Source organism: Saccopteryx bilineata, chromosome 2, assembly GCF_036850765.1.
Source record: "Saccopteryx bilineata isolate mSacBil1 chromosome 2, mSacBil1_pri_phased_curated, whole genome shotgun sequence".
In the NCBI taxonomy this organism is placed as follows: domain Eukaryota; kingdom Metazoa; phylum Chordata; class Mammalia; order Chiroptera; family Emballonuridae; genus Saccopteryx; species Saccopteryx bilineata.
The window spans coordinates 244291692-244308607 of NC_089491.1; the positions used below are offsets into that span (position 1 = coordinate 244291692).

Here is a 16916-nt window from a genome sequence, read left to right on the forward strand (position 1 = left end):
AGGCTGAGGGGGGGGGGCCCTGGGAAACGGGCAGAATGCCGGTGGGAGTGCGAAGCTGGACGTGTTCCATGTGGGATAGCAAGGGCAGGTGTCACCCTAGAGGAGGCTGTTCTCCCTCCTCCTTTTTGACCTAATATAGATGGGTAATCTTCTGACCCCATTCAGGACTTCTAAATCAGGACCTTTTGTAAGAACCTTTGTAAGGAAATATGTGTTTTTTCAGAACCTCTGTAAGAAAATATGTGTTTATTTAGAATTTTTAAAAATGTTTTCAAAAAATGTTTTAATTGGTTAATTTTTAGAGAGAGGAGAGAGAATAGAGAGTGAGAGAGAAGGGGGAGGGAGAAGTAGGAGGCATCAACTCATAGTAGTTGCTTCCTGTATGTGCCTTGACCAGGCAAGGCTGGGGTTTTGAACCAGCGACCTCAGTGTTCCAGGTCAGTGCTTTATCCACTGTGCCACCACAGGTCAGGCAAGAAAGAAAGACAGAGAGAGAGAGAGAGAGAGAGAGAGAGAGAGAGAGAAAGAGAGAAAGAAGCATCGAGTATGTAACCTGACTGGGGAATTGAACTGGCAACCCCCACGCTCTAGGACGGGTCAGGAACCCATGGCTCATGAGCCAGATGTGGCTCTTTTGATGGCTGCATCTGGCTCACAGACAAATCTTTAATAAAAATAATAATAACGTTAAAAATATAAACATTCTCATGTATTACAATCCATTCATTTCCTACCGCTCATGTTCATGGATGCGGGTGGCTGGAACCAATCACAGCTGTCCTCCGGGACAACACCAAATTTTTATTGAATAATGCATAACGTACATGGGTCGTTGTATGGCTCTCACAGAATTACATATTAAAATATGTGTCGTTCATGGCTTTCTCAGCCAAAACGGTTCCCGACCCTTGCTCTAGGAAGACGCTCCAACCAACCAAGCTATCCGGCCAGGGCTTTCAGAATTTCAAATGAGATGGGAAAATACCTTGACCCTAGCTTGGGAACTGATGCTCCGTGTTTATATGGTGACGGTGGATCACAACAGACAGGCTGTAGGAAGAATTCATCTTCTTGCTCACCAGCTCCTCCCCTGACCTGAGCTCCCAATAGCTGATGCAAATGATGCAGATGATGCAAATGAGCCAGGTCAGCCTGGATCACAGCTGGACCACAGCTGCCAGAGGCAGGATCGGCCTCTCACAGCCTCTGTTTCAGGCTTGTTTGTCTCGGTGACTCTGGAGGTCTCCTCTGTTTTCTTCTCCAGTCCCGGCCCAGTGCCTTTGGCTTTACCCTTGGCAATGAGATTGTGGAATAAATGCTTGAAAAATGGGCCTGGCAGCCAGGACCTATAGCCATAAAGCTGGACCTAAATTGCCACCAGGGCTGGTGTCCTCTGTCAGTGCCTCTCTGGCTGAGTGCAGGCATGGGGAGGGAGCGGTCTCCAGCCTCATTCCTGAGCACTCTGAAGCTGCTTCCTGTCCGCTCCCCTGTCGCCCTGCCTGAGCCAACCCACAAACAGTGGAACTAATGACCACCACCCCCTTTTTTATTCAAGCTGGTTACTCCAGGACTCTGGCATGAGGCTGAGAACAACTTACAAGGGCTTCACCGAAGCAGTGGATCTTTATTTTGACCACCTGATGGCCAGGGTGGTGCCCCTCCAGGTAAAAGCAAGCCAGACTCCGCTTTCATCTTCGCCTGTCTTCCTGCCGGTAGTAAATAGTCCTAGGTTAGCTCTCAGATCAAGGGGCTCACAGTTCCTTTCAACACAGGAACACATTCTTTCCTACAGCCTGTGGCCTATAACTGGAGGGGCCTGCACTGGTTGTCCTTGTAAAGAAGTGTCTGTCTCAGTGTTGTCTTAGGTGGCAGTGTGCTGGGGGGGGGCGGTCGACAGGTGTGAGGGCTCACGTTGCTCCATACCGTGCCAGAGCTGCTGTGCTCGATGCCTTGGCAACTGAGATCACCTGTCAAGGTCCCAGTAGCCGGATCCCAGAGGCTCAATTGTACACTGACGGGAACATGTATAGATAGGCCCGTGCCTGTAAGGCAGTAGGACTTTTTGTAATTGCAAAATTACAATTGATAAGTTTTCGAGGTACAGCCTTCTGCTATCAAAAAGGTGCTGCATGGCACACATTTATTATGCAAAGCATATGAGTTAACATGAGTTGGGGGGAGCAGGTATCTTAACATTACATGTCATAGTTGGAAGTAGTAAGAAAGCAGAAAAGAGAATAATTAACCCAATTGCTATGTGGAAATAAGAGCGACACTGATTAATACATCAACAAACTACTATGTGAATAAAACTTGGTACACCAATAAAAATAGCTTGAGTCAACGGTGTTGAATAAACAGAGCACACAGAGATCAAGGGAACTGTTTGATTATTTGTAGGCTGGGCAAATAAACCACAGGAACCTAGTTACGTGTGAATGTTAGATAAATAAGGAATAACTTTTTTTTTTTTTTTTAGAAGTATGAATATGTCCTAAATATTACATGGGAAATACATTAAAAATACTCATTGTTTATATAAAAATTATTAATTGTAAATTCAAGTATGACAGGGTGCATTGTATTTTTCTTTACTAAATAAGATAGTCCTAATCGTGGGAGAAGTTATTAGCCTAGATTTCTGCAAGGAAGCTGGGATACCGAGGTGACTCTGGACACTGGGTGGTGGAGGAAGGGGCGGGACACTAGGCAAGGCCATGCCAGATACATGGCTCAGAAGCATTCTTAAATATGCAGCTACTTACCAAATCTATTTAAAAGTTTTTTTTCTGAGTATAACATAACTATTTTAGTTTTTTACTGTGGTAAGTTATAACAAAATTAACTATTTTTAAGTGTACAGTTCAGTAGCATTAAGTCCATCACTTTTTTGTGCAAATATCACTGCCATTTATTTTCAGAACTTTTTCATTTTCCCCAGCTGAAACTCTGTCCCCATTAGTGACTAACACCCTGCGTCCCCTCCTGTGGGCCCCGGCAGCCACCGTTCTATTTCCTGTCTTTATGAACTTGACTACTCTAAGGACCTCATGTAGGTGGAATTATACAGTATTTGTCCTTTTGTGACTGGCTTCTTTTACTTAGCATGATGTCTTCACGTTTTATCTGTGTGGTAGCATCTGTCAGAATTTTCTTTTTTTAAAAAAAGGCTGAATAGTTTTCCATTGTGTGTACCAGATTTTGTTTATCCAGTGTATTTATTTTGAGTTAATTTTTGTATATAGTATAAGGTAAGGGACAGTTTTATTTATTTTTTTAAGTGGATATCCAGTTTTTCCCACAACCTTTTGTTGAAAAGATGAGTGATCTTGTCACTCTTGCTGAAAACTATTTGACCATACATGTTAGAGTTTATATTTGGCTTCTATTCTATTCTATTCTATTCTATTCTATTCTATTCTATTCTATTCTATTCTATTCTATTCTATTGGTTTATATGTCTGTCTTTATGCTAGTACCATACTCTTTTGATTACCATAGCTTTGTAGTAAGTTTCTTATTATTAATATTGTTCATATATCCTTTTCCTGATTTCTTTGTCCATGACTCTCTCTAGCTCTTTGAGCATATTTATGGCAGTTGTTTAATTTAACAATGTTTTTGTCTAGTAAGTCCCTAAAGGCAGTGGTGGGTCACAGCATGTGAAAACCTCAGGGAAGACTGCAGACTCATGGATGCTTGGGGAAAAGGGTGTGGAGGCATAAGAATATTATAGAACATGTAAGGCCACCAGAAGAAGCTGGGGTGAGACTCTGAGAAATTAAGATGTGTAAAAGCAGCTGGTGAAATAAACGCATACAAACGGACACACACACACACACACACACACACAAGACAGGACAAGTGCTCAGAAAATATCTGAGGAGATCTTGAGCCTTCATCCTGAGCTGATCTCAAGGTTTAGGAACCCATTAAATAGTGAAGGTGTTCCCCTCAAATCTGTGAAGACTGAGAGAGGTGACTGTTTTTACAAATGCCCAGTTTTCAATAGCAACCACAAAAAATACAAGACATACGAGAAACAGGGAAATATGGCTCATTCAAAGGAACAAAATGAATCTCTAGAAACAGTTTCTAAAGACACACACCCAACTTCCAAACTGCTGACATGACATTTCCTGTGTCAGCTCCCAATCAGATGAGACAGAAACTGGTCCACAGGACAGTCTGGAGTGTTGCAAACAAGTTCCATTTTTCTTCTTTTATCTTGAGGGAGAGAACTGGGAATAAGGACTTTTTTTCTGACTGCACCATGCTATGCCAGGAAGGGGCAGGGCAAGGACAAGCAAAACACCATGCAATTTCATACCATTTTGAATGTCTCTTTCTTGATTAAGCACTTATTCATTTGCTTAAACATTTGCTTGGCTTCCAGAGCTCCTATACAGTTGTTTTGGTCAGGATGCAGTTGTATATGATGTTTCCTTAGCCAACACAGGCCTGGAGCTCTGTGTCTTACTGACATTGCTCTAGCTTACATACCAGACCTCTGAGATTCTTGCTTTCAAATGAGATGTTTTTGCTAGTAATTGATGGTAGATATAGTCAAATCAGACAGTACAGTTTCCCACTACAGACTCAGCTTCTGATTGTTTCTCTCTTTCCCCCAGTACAAGCATGGGGGACCCATCATTGCAGTGCAGGTGGAGAATGAATACGGTTCCTATAACAGAGACCCCGCCTATATGCCTTACGTCAAGAAAGTAAGTGTCAACTTGAGTCATTTCTTCATATTCCTTCCTCCAGAATGTCTTAGAGGCGATGGTGTCACAAATGCGTCTATTACTTTTCTCCTGTTAATACCACGTCTCTCAGTACCATGCATTAATTAGCAGATTCTTTCTTCATACTTTTATTTCAGTAGGGTTGTCACTTGTTTCCCCTCTACTGATTTAGTGTAACGGGGATGACAATATACACCTGGGGTTACAGGGGCAGAGAAGAAAGGAATTGACTTAACTGCGTGCTGGTGATTGGAGACGTTTTCCTGGAGAGATTGCTCTCCTTCCAGCATCTAAAGCGGTGGTTCCCAGCTTTGACGGCTCATTGGCTTCTTTTGGAGAATTAGAAATACCCCTGTGCCCAGGCCATGTACCATACCAGTTTAACAATCTCTGGGATAGCAGCACTCAGACATCTGATTTCAGTGTGTGGCTGAGGTGGCGAACTGTTGTTTTAATACATGGCAGATCAGGGCAGGGCAGGGCTTGAGGAACGCTTAAAAGGACACTTAAGAGAGCCCAACTCTGGTTTCTGTCACTTAGTAGCTGAGACCTTGAAAAATGCCTTAATTTTTCTAAACCTCCAATTTTTCCTCTATAGAGTGGGACTAATGAGATTATTTGTCTGTCCGAAGCGCACATATAAGTGAAGTCAGATGGCTGAGTACTGTTCTAGGTATATGGTAGTCAGTGAATAGACTTTGATAGCATCACTGGCATTGGTTTAGGAGTACTTAGCAGGGCTGGCCATGGTGTGAGTTGAAGGAACGTTAAGGGGCCTCTGAGTTCATCTAATTAAACCTGCTTTGGCTTTGGCTCTTGACGTCCTGGGCAGCATCTGTTCTGTGGTTACAGGCAGATTCGTCTTCCATCTGGAAATTGCTCCATCCCTGCAGACAGGTAGACTGAGGCTTGAGCACATCAGCGTGTAGATTCTTATTCACTCTTCCCACCCTTCTTCACGTGCAGAATGCTCTCTGTGTAGGGAGCAAAGGCTGTCTCTAGAAAGAGTGACATTCCTAAAGCTGAAAAGTGGAGGATTTAGTCCTGATGCTCACGTCTCGCCACAGGCTAGATTAGACCACACCTCCAGCTTTCTTTTTGTCTTTGAATTGACTGGGAAGATGCCAGCTGGGGTGCAGGACAGGTGAGCTCCTCCTGCTTCACCTCACTGCCTCTGCCTGTCTCTGGGCGGTGGGGCTTCTTAACCAGTGTTTACTCGGTTACTGAGCTGCAGAGGAAGAGGGCTCTACTGAGGGTGACAGAGGAGAGTACAGCCCCAGCACGGACCTCTCCTGCTCAGTCCTGTTGCCCTGGTGTCTGGGAGAGGCATCCACAAGTGAGCGTGGTGGGCAGAGAGAAGCAGCAGTGCCCAGCCTCTGTCGTCATGGAGATCTTGGGAGGATGCTCCCCTGAGCTGCCACTAATTTCTCCTGGGTGTGTGGACACCATCAGCATAGATGACCTTTCTGAGCCTTACTTTGTCATGCACACAGTGGAGACAGGAATGCCTTTCTCTAAAGCTACGTTGGGAACATGGTGGGGTAACAGGTTCAAGGCCCAGACTGTGAGCAAGGATCATCCCTTACTGTGTACGGCCAGTGACTCATTGCCCAGGGAAGGCCATGTGTGAAGGGTAAACTATGAAAGACAGGGATTGTCCATGTTGTCAGCCTCCTACCACCCATGATGCTGTATGCATATGGTGGGAACCTCAGAAAAGTCTGTTATGTGTTAGTTAGTGACTAGAGAATTATGTCAGGGTTTGCAAAAAATCTCACCTTGCCTAGTGGATTAAACTCCCACAGCTTCTGTTGTCCTGAGAATTAGGAAAGGGCCCCTCTGCTCCTTCCTTACCAGCATCTGGGATCAGACGTGAGTTCTATTTATCCATTGGGCTTTCCCTCTGTCTCCTGTTTCCAAAAGAATTGGGTTGGGAGAAGCAGTCTTGTGTAATATCTGCAGGGAAGGCCAGGCCAGTCCCCCTGGCTGGGGTTTCTGATCCCACATTGCCTGCAGCCCCATCGCAGAGCCTTTGGAGGTGGACAGACTCCGGGTTCAGATCTAGGCTTGCACATCAGCTCTGTCCCCGTAACGCTATCTGTGAGGCTCTGCGTCTGTACAGTTCAGATGCTAATTGTGAAGACCGAGTCGGACAGTCTGTACATAAAGGGCTTAGCAGAAGACCCGGATGATTGTAAAGGCTCCATCCACAGTCTGAGTTGGTTTGCTTGGGAAAACGGCCATTGCCCCTCAGCACAGTGTGTGTTCCTTCCTCCTCTTCATCATGTGATGTACAACCTCAAGAAGCGCTTACTGTCCTACTGGGGATGTGCAGCGCACTGAGGGACGTGACAGTGGCATGGCCGGGGGGCAGAGCCCAGCCTGCGGGGTGTGGGGAGGGGCTGGGCGGCTTGCTTCTGGTGAGAGTGCAGGGGGAGGAGTGGGCTTTCCCTGAGGTCCTGACCCACTCCTGGTCCCTGTGCTCTCTTGCTGGGTGGCAGTATGGCGGCTGGCCTTGCTGAGTTCGCCTCTGAGTAGGCCTGCACAGGAACAGCACGGCAGCCAGACTGGGCACCCTGCCTGACCGCCCGGCCTGACTGCAGCTGGGCTTCCAGCTGATGGGAGCTATGCTGAACATGGTGCCCACAGACTTGGCGGGTCTCTGTTTTCTGCGGAGACACAAATGCTTTATTTGAATCTCTTCCTCTTTCTTTAACTGCTGCCTCATTCCCAGCTGTGTGGTTGGCAGGAGCTCTGAGGAATGATGGACTTTGACTGCTCTCATTTCCCCCGATAGGCCCTGGAGGACCGAGGGATTGTGGAGCTGCTCCTGACTTCAGACAACAAGGATGGTCTGAGCAAGGGGTTCCTCGACGGAGGTACCTGCGTGGAGGCGGGGCAGTGCCCTGGCCTGGATGTGCCTGCCCTGATGGCCTCAGCTCTGATGCCTGTCCTCCCCCTTTGCGTGGCACTGGGCCCAAAGCTCTGGGTCTTGGAGAGCTGGAGCTTCTGGGTCAGAGACAGGCTTGCTGTGGCCAGCTCTGTCCTTGGCCTTCTTTCTATTGTGCACTTACACTAGCAGTGCTCTGCAGACTGCAGGACACACGGAGCATCGGCTGGGCTCTGAGGGCTCTGAGGTCTCCAAAGAGGCCGAACAGATGAAGCATTGGACATGCAGTGAGTGTGGCCTAGTCCAGTCCTGTCAAAACTGTAGAGGCGCCTGACCTTTCCCAGGGTCTGAGTGGCCCCCCCACCCCAGTGACAGAGAGCAGGCTAGGCAGCGAGTGTACTGTCGCCAACCACGACAGCTCCCCGTCCCCTAGCACCACACCCTCCCCTGCCGACCCCTGTCGCTGTAGGTGCCCTGGCCCAGCTTCTGTCTCAGCCCCTCCCCCCTCTACCCGTGCGCACTGAGTTCTTCTCCCACCTGCCCAAGGGCTTGCTCAGCAACTCCCCCTCTGGCCCTGGATCCTCAGACCCTGGATCTCTCTCTCGGGCCATTTCCACTTGCATATACATATGTTGGTATTTCTCTCTTCTTACAAAACAATCTTTTGACTCCTTTCCCTGTCCAGAGGCTGTTCTGTTTCTCTGCTCCCCTTTCAACAAATCTCATGTTCATGCTCACTGGCTCCCCCGTCCCTTTCCTCCCGATCGCTCTCACACTGCCGGGAACACTACCATCCTCACTGACGTAGCTCTTCAAAGGTCCTGGTGACTTCCAGGTTATGAATTTAACTTGCTAGTCCTTGTGGCCTCTGACCTGTCTGATTTTATTTGTTAGCAACCATCCATCTCTCTTCCTTGAGACTTTCCCTTCATCTAGTGTCACCATTTCCCAGTTTCTCTCTGACCTCAAGGGCAGCTCCTTCTTGTTGTTTTATTCTGGTCACTGCTCTCTGCCTGAGCGCTACTGTTCAGATGCTTTATGGCTCACTCCTTGGATGAATTCTCTCTCTGGGGACATGTGATGAGGCCACCCACATAACTTTCAATATAACCTGTGCATTGATGAGTCTGAGATGTCTGTTTCCATCAGGGACCTTGCCTAACTCCTGCCTTCCCTCTGCCTCCTGGGCACACCTTCGGGGAGGCCACCAGTTTCAGAGGAGCCATCAGACACCTGAACCTGTCCATTTCCCTCCTAGAACCCACCCCACTTCCTTCTCTCAGTGAATTGCAACTCCGTTTCCGCCCAAGTGCACAGGCCGGAAACCTTGTAGTCACTCTCCACTTCTCTCCTTCCATACACTAAACACACAGCCATCAGCAAATCCTTTCTATCTTTATCATTACCTTCAGAATTTGTTGGGAAGCCGAATAAGTTCTGCCACCTCAACTATGACTTTAATTTCTCATTTGCATATCACAACAGCATGGGATCTTCGTGTTTTTTTTTTTCCACTGTTGACTCCTTCACACTCTTTTTCCAAGAAGCAGTCTTTTAAAACGTCAGTCAGGTCATCTCAGCCTGCCCCTGAGCTCCAGGTGCGCCTTGTCTCGCGCAGAGTGAAGTGTAAAATCTGGGAATGACCCGGAAAGGCCACCCCCACGGCCTCTGTTTCCTGGCCGGCTGTCTCCTGCTTTCCCCTGGCCCACCTGCTCCTCCCTCCTGGCCTCCTGGCTGTTCCTCACACAGACTGGACATCCCCCGCCTTCTGCCAGGTGTGCAGGGCATGGTTGTTTCATGTCCTCCCGACTTGTCTCTGACGTCACCTCAAAGTGAGGCTTCCTTCGAACACCCATTGAAATTGCAGCTCACCCTGGAGCTCTGCTCTGCTTGGTTTCCCTTCTGACTTCCTGGGTAGTTTCTTTGTCATATTTTCTTTGTCATATTTACCTGTTTCCCCACAGCAGTGAGCTGTGCTGCGCCTGGCTTCTGTCTGTCTGGTTGGGCCGTGCTCCATGCCTGGACACTTGCACTGAAAGGATGCCTGCCCACTGCCAGCCCTCCGTCGGGCCTGCTGCACTGGTCTGCAGGGGTCCTGCTGCAGCACAGGCCACACTGCTGTTCCTTCTGCGCTGCCCTCTACTGTCTGAAGAAGGGAATTGCACCTCTATAGCCTGAGGCCCACCACCTGGTTCACATGAGGCTGGCAGTCAGGAGGGATTGTTGGCTGAATGGGCTTGGTCTCCAGGCAGGGAGAGTTCTTCAGGCACCCGGACCCTGTCTCCTGAGGAGGACCAGTAGCCATTCCTGTTGTTTCCACGGGGTGGTGCTCTCTCCCCATAGCTGATTTCACGGCTTCCAGCTCCCGTCTGGTCAGGGGCCTGGGGTGGATGGTGGGGCTGAGCAGTGGCAGTGCTGGGAGGGAGGCTAGACCCTCCGTGCGCAGATTTTCAGTGCGTAGCCATTCTGCAGGAGAGAGCCTTGCATGGGTGCTGGGCGCCTCCACCCCCACCTCCCCTCTGGCCTCAGCACTGCCTGCTGGTCTGCTGCTGCGCCTGGAACGTTTTCCCCTCCAATTAATTAAAATGTGATTAAAGTTACACATTCACAAGGTATACAAGTCAAATCATAGAAATGCTTATCAAGAAATACTGTGTAGCCTCCCTCTTCCCACTCCTCGGAAATGACCATTTTGAACTCTACCTTTTCTCCTGGCATTTTCCTTCACTGTTCCAAATACATTACTTCGGAAGGCCGTCTCCCGACTCCTTGCTCTGGTTGAAGTCTGGTTCTGTCTGCCACCTCGCCCGCCCATGCCTTCCTGGCAGTGTGCCCCCTCTCCAGTGCCTCCTGACAACGCAGTCCGTGCAGGCACGACTGACCGCGTATCCTCAGACAGGCCTGCGTGCGCCCCTCGGTCTGCGCGGTATTTGTGAATCGACTCACTTTTATTCTTATCACTTTTATTGTGCTTAGTTGTAACTTGCAATGTAATTAACCCATTCCTTTTTCTCTTCAGTTCTCTTCCTTCCCTTCCCGCTTTCCCTTAGAGGCTTTACCAAACACATTCCACACCTCTGTCACGGTGGTTTTCAAGTGCCTGTGCGTATCAGACTGTATCAAGCGTGATCACACTGTCTGCGACCTCGCTGTCCCTGACCTGCAGGGAGGCCTCCGCATGGCTCACTTGAGATTGACCTTTGTGTCTCCTGCTGACCCACCGTTCTGGCCCTTGGAAGGCTTTGCTCCGTTGTTGTTGAGCATCCATTGTTGCTGCTGCAGAGCAAGGACATTCTGGTTCCGGACCCTTTTATATGTTCCGTTTGTTTTTTCTTCTCCTACTTCTGGAAAGTTTTAGAATTTCCTTTATCCCCGATATTCTGGTATTTCACAGTGCTGCTCTTTGATGGAAGGACTCTTCCATTTTGTGGCACTTCTGTGGGTCACTGGAACTGGCACAGTCATGGGCATCAGGGTGGGACATCAGTTGCATTTCTTTTGGGGTTTTTTTATGTCTCTCTTTTCTTTTTTTAAGAAATAAATATCTTATATATGTTTTCCCTCTTTCTTCTGATCTTGTGTCATTCCTGTTATTCATGGTTGGACTCTCCTATCGACTCTGAGTCGCTTATCTTTTTGCTTTTTTATCTTTTTGCCCTTTTATCTACTTTCTGGGTGACTTCCTCGGTTTTTAATCTTCCTGTTCTGTGATTTCCTGGAACCCGGTTTTCTTGGGTATATCTTTGTCCAGGGCATACTTTTTAAATGGGCACTATCTTTTCTCTCTCTGAAGATACTTTACTTTTTTTTTTTTTTTTTTTTAACATTTACCCATTCTGCTCCATTCTTCCACATGAGGGGATTTTCTCCGTTCCCTGGCTCTGACTGAACAGTTTAGGGAAGAGGCACTACCTGGCCGCTTGGGAACCAGCACTGGGAGAGGCTGGTGACGGGGTGCTGCTCTGGGGTGACGGGGCCGTGGTGCGCTGTTTCAATGAAGGAAACCCAAATGCTGGTGTTTGGTGGTATTGTCTTTAGCTCTTCAGATGTTTCCAGGAAGAATCCTTGGGTGTATTGCTACAGCTATTCTGGGAGGACTTGGCAGGACGCCCCTTGTACATTATCCTCATGTCTCTTCATGTCTCTTCCCCACACTCTGCCTTGCCTGGCCCTCCACGCCTGGAGATGGTAGCTTTCCCTGAGGGGATGGCCACGGGTGGGGAGAGCGGCTCGGGGAGTGCAGGAGGCAGGGGAGGGGGCCTCCCCCCACCCTCACGGAGCCTTGGGTGCGACGTGATGAGTCTCATGTCCTACTTTCCTCAGCCATTCCAACCCACTCCCTTTTTCAGTCTCCTGAGATGCTCTTGAGACCATCTCTGCTCTGTCTCTTCTCCAGTTCTTATTCCTTATGACCTTCTGCCTTTTCATCCCTCTATCTTTATTTTAGTGCAGTGTCAGGAAAAATAGGAACAGGCGCCATGTTCAGGTAGCCATGCTAATCCTGGTGACCTCTGATGTTTCTGCCTGGTCAGTTTCAGACAGGCGTCCTGTCTTCCAGGAGTCTCCACTTTAGGTGAGGAGGAGTATGGGGGTTTCTGGAGGACAGTGACATCACAGGACAATGGGTCAGTGGCAGGTGGGCCTGGAGTGGCAGTTCTGCTCTGCTGCTCACCAATGTGTGACCCTGAGGCAGGTGATTTAGCCTTGGGAACTTCAGCTCTTGTTGGCTTTAAATCACTGGTAACCAGGGGCTCATGTCCGACAGGAAAGCATGACGTGGTGGCTAGCTGGCCAGGCCAGCTCCATATCTCTCGGGCCTTCCCAGGACCACTGGACCACAGGCCACGGCCGGGGCATGTGAGGCCCACTGCCTGGCAGACAGCAGTAGCCAGGGAGCCTCAGAGTCAAGTTCTATGGCTGGGATGGGCCAGGGATCCGTGGTCATAGGCCAGATGTAACATGTCTTTCTTGGGTATACCTTTCACTGATGGAGAGCTACTTAAAATACTATTTTAAGTATTTTTTAAAATATTTTTTTAAGACTTTATTCATTTTAGAGAGGGGGGAAGAGAGAGATAGAGAGAAAGAGAGAGAAGGGAGGGAGGAACAGGAAGCATCAACTCTCATATGTGCCTTAACCAGGCAAGCCCAGGGTTTTGAACTGGCGACCTCAGCGTTACAGGTCGACACTTTATTTACTACGCCACTGCAAGTCAGGCCCATTTTAAATAATTTTAAAAAATATTCTTGGGTAGAATCGGAAATTAGCCCTCACCTAATAAATAAAAGGGTAATCTTTATTTAGATTGTTATCCTGTGCTAGATGCTTGAGGTTCATAGTACAGGTCAAGACTCTAGTATAGGCTCCTACAAAAGAAGAATGAGCAAAAATGTATACACTGGTTGTGGAAATGACATGAACCAAGCACAGGTGTTTGGTGAGTGACTGCTCTATAAGGTCTGAGGTCTGTGCCGACTGGTGGAACTGTCCAGATGAACAAGGTAAATCTGACATCAGAAGGACTAGACTCTAATTAGAGGTGGGAAACAACTTCAAGGGTTCCCAGGATTGAGATTCATTTATTTTGCTGGTGAATTAAGTGAGGTCTCGCATAATTCAGCAAGTCTTCCTGGCTTTAAGACAATACTTTAGTTTCTTTTTTCTCCTTTCTGTCCCCAGTGCTGGCCACCATCAACTTACAGTCGCAACATGAGCTGCATCTGTTAACCCCCTTTCTCTTAAGTGTCCAGGTAAGTCTGGCCCAGGGAAGGCAGTCCACCCTGCACAGCATGAGGAGTTCTAAAAACGAGTGAAGCTGAGCCTCTTGGTCTAGGAGTTGGCTGGTCTTTTCAGTGCCTGCTGCAGGCTTGGGGTTCCCACAGAGGGAGAGGGCCTCCTGGCTCAGGCAGCCTTGCGGGCACAGCGCTTCTGACGCACCGCAGGCCCCACCCTGTGCACCATGACGCACCGCAGGCCCCACCCTGTGCACCATGATGCACTCTGGCCCCACCTCTGTGCACCATGACACACCGCAGGCCCTACCTTGTGCACCATGCTGCCGGGCCTCCTCCGGCAGGGGGTGCAGTGTGGAAATTGCTCTGAGGTGTCCCTCTGTGGGCCGATGCATGAATGTGGTTTCTGCCTCTTGAAAAAGGGCAGAAAAAAGTCGTTTTTGCTCTTGGCTTGGTGCACTCACAGAGACCTCTTGACTAGAATTCTGTGGATTCAATGAGGTCTGGACTGCTGAACACAGGCCCTGGGACTGAGGGAGAAATACTTCCTGCTCTGCACTGTGCACCTCTGACCTTACCCTGTAAGACCCCTCTGGGTCTAGAAGGATAGCGTCACCAGCAAGATAGGAAGTCTGGTCTATTCCAGGTCTGAAGGAGCGAGGAGTTCTGGGTGGGAATTTACAGTTAAATTCTACTGTGATTCTACTGTGTTCTCTTTTCTTGGGTTTTGTGTGTCTCTCCTGAAGAGACAGGTGTGATCTGGCCAAGGCAGCTGTGGCCCGTTCACAGAGTGGAGGCTCCATCACTCACCTGTGTTACTGATGGGGTGAGTGCCCCATGCTGTCATCCCAGTTGGATGTGCACCTGACCCCTGGGCCTAGAGCAAGCTGGGCGTGTCCCCTGTAAATGGACGCCATGTGGCGATGCTGGACTTGTTTCGTGTCCTGGCTGTTTGTCTTCCAGAGTAGAGGTAGTGACCCAAGACACAGCCACGTGAAGTCACCATGGCAGCATAAAGTCATGTAGGATGAAGGCCACCTGGGTGTATGAGGCAGCTACTACTGGAGTTTAGGGGGACAAGAAGAGGGGGCAGGGAAGTTGCTCTGGAACTGATGGGACAGTTGGGACCTGACCCCAGGCAGACTCTGTTGGGCAGGTCAGGGGAGAGACAATGGACACAGGGGGCCCACGACCAGCCCCTTTCTCCTTTCCTCCCTTCCCCCCGTGTTTACTGAGCGCCTGCTCTCTGTCTGGAGTGCACCTGCAGGGACTAGGATGGCAGAGCCTCTGCCTCTGTGGAGCGAAACCCACCTGGGAAGAGACATATTGAATGGACACTTGACCAGTAATGAAGTAGGAGCGCACTGCAGTGCTGTCTAGGAGCAGGGCAGGTGGTCGTGAGCAGCCCCGCTGTCCCTGCGGTGTGCCTGCCCTGTGCTTCCGTTTCCTCTTCCGGAGCGGGGGACTGATAGTGCGGGCTCTGAGGGTTGCTGGAGGGCCACGTGAGGCAGTGTCGGAAAGCACCCGGGACAGCAGTGCTGCACGTTGGAGAGGTGGCCTCCCCTGTGTGCCCGGGCTGGATCATCCTGTTGACAGAACGGTACTGCTCAAGGCCTCCTGGCCTACAGTTCAGTGCTGTCTGCTTTCCTCAAGGACGGGGACGTGGATGCTTCCTCGTTTAGATCAAAGGCTCCTTTGAGTGGCCAGTAGCACAGGCCCAGCCATGCTTCCCGTTGGGGTGTTGAGTTGCACCTCGCCAGTCCTCCCTGTCCATGTTCGGTGAGGAAGATAACAAAGGTGAATGTTTCTTCAGTACTTCCTAAGTGTCAGGCACTGTGGGCTGACACTTATGTGCATTGTCTCATGCAGTTTTCCCAGTGTGCTTGTGAGCTGGCTACAGCTACTACCATTTTATGGTTAAGGAGACAGATTTATAGAACGGACCAAGTAGCCAGCAGGAAGTGGCAGGTTAGGGCACAGCAGTCTGATGAGTGTACAGCTCCAGCTTGAACCACATGGTGCGGAGCAGTGACCTGGACCATTGGGGACACCCTCTACCCTCGGTCTCCTCCTGGCACTGGAGGCTACTGACGTGCGGGACTTATAATCTACTTCTCCTTTCTAGTGACTTAAACACCATAGAGTATGTCCCTACTGACATGTGGGACTTACAGTCTACCTCCCCTTTCTAGTGACTTAAACACTGTAGAGTATGCCCCTTTTTGGGAGGTAGACAGCTGTAAAGAAAACCACGCCACCAGTCTTGCCAAAAAAAAATCATTGCTCGACTTTGGCCTTTTCACTGGCATGGTCGGTACTTTGTAGCCAGTGGCTCGTAAGTCCGCCCCATCACCTTGGATCGGGTGTTGTTGCTTCGTGTTCAGTTGCCTCTAAATGAATTGCTGTCAGTAACAGGGAAGATACTTGATGAATGAGGAACCTGAAATACCAGCATGTCCGTCTTACCCCCACCCCGCACCCTCCAGGGGCTGTTCTGGTGCTTCTGCAAACCTGCAGAGTAGAGCAGGGTCCTGGGCACAGTGTCTGCATCCCTGGGGCAATCCTGTGCCAACGTTAGAATTCTGGAATAATACTTAAGACTTCCTGAATACCTTAGGCAAACTATGAAGCCAGACATCATGGCTGCAGAGCCTGCTCTGTGAAGAGCTGCACTGTAAGGCCCTGCTCTTCGACTTCAGTTTTATAAACTTCTATTAAAGCTAAACTGGACCTTGGAGGGGGCCCCACTCTGCAGCCTTCTGGTTCTTCGAGCTAAAAGGAAGAAGCCATGGAGTCTTTGCATCCACAGTGTACCACCCAGAAGTCTATCAGTTATCCCGGTAGACCATTGCCTTTCTTGGGAGAGGATAGGCAAAGCTTGGCCTGATCCAGAAAGCAAATCAGTGTAGGCAAAGGCTCGCAAAGCAGGGTCTGAATTCTAATAAAGACTTAACTTTGGACAGATCCCCTTGCTCTCAGCAGACTGTAGGGAGCAGGGTCCACTGACCACCTTAGGGAGGTTGGTCCACGCTCCACCTGCAAAGTAGAGGCCACACATGGAGGTGGGCTGGTGCAGGGGCATTTGTCTTCACCTGTGCTCTGCTTTCAACGGCCACTGAGGCCCGGGGAAGTGTTGGCAGGACCGAGGGGATGGCATCCCACTCCAGGCAGAGCTCCCCTCTGTCTGCCTCTTTTGACCAGCTAACTTCTCATTTTGTGGTACCCAGGGGGTTAAGCCCAAGATGGTGATGGAGTACTGGACAGGGTGGTTTGACTCCTGGGGAGGCCCACACAACATCCTGGATTCTTCTGGTAAGTGCTTTGCAGGACCTCCACCCAACCTGTGTACTGGCCGAAGATGTAGGAATAAGTTCCGATAATCTGCTAATTGGTTCTGGGGTTATTTGCATGTAGTAGTCCACGCTTGCTACTCTAGAATCATTTGTCTTGACATTTGACGTGAACAGTAGGGCTTTCAACATTGCTTTATTATGTTTTTGTAATTGGGTAGGTAACATGTGTCTATTGCATACATCCAGCAAATAGAG

The 16916-nt window shown here is 49.2% G+C and overlaps 1 protein-coding gene across 1 annotated transcript in view; it reads left to right on the forward strand.

Moving 5' to 3' along the window:
* LOC136325406 (beta-galactosidase-1-like protein 2) overlaps positions 1-16916 on the forward strand; it is a 44239-nt gene that overhangs the window by 17900 nt on the left and 9423 nt on the right. The window contains exons 6-10 of the mRNA XM_066259783.1: positions 1556-1664; positions 4632-4724; positions 7543-7624; positions 13316-13386; positions 16596-16680. Of these exons, the coding sequence (XP_066115880.1) occupies positions 1556-1664; positions 4632-4724; positions 7543-7624; positions 13316-13386; positions 16596-16680 (440 nt within the window). The remainder of the gene's footprint in view (positions 1-1555; positions 1665-4631; positions 4725-7542; positions 7625-13315; positions 13387-16595; positions 16681-16916) is intronic.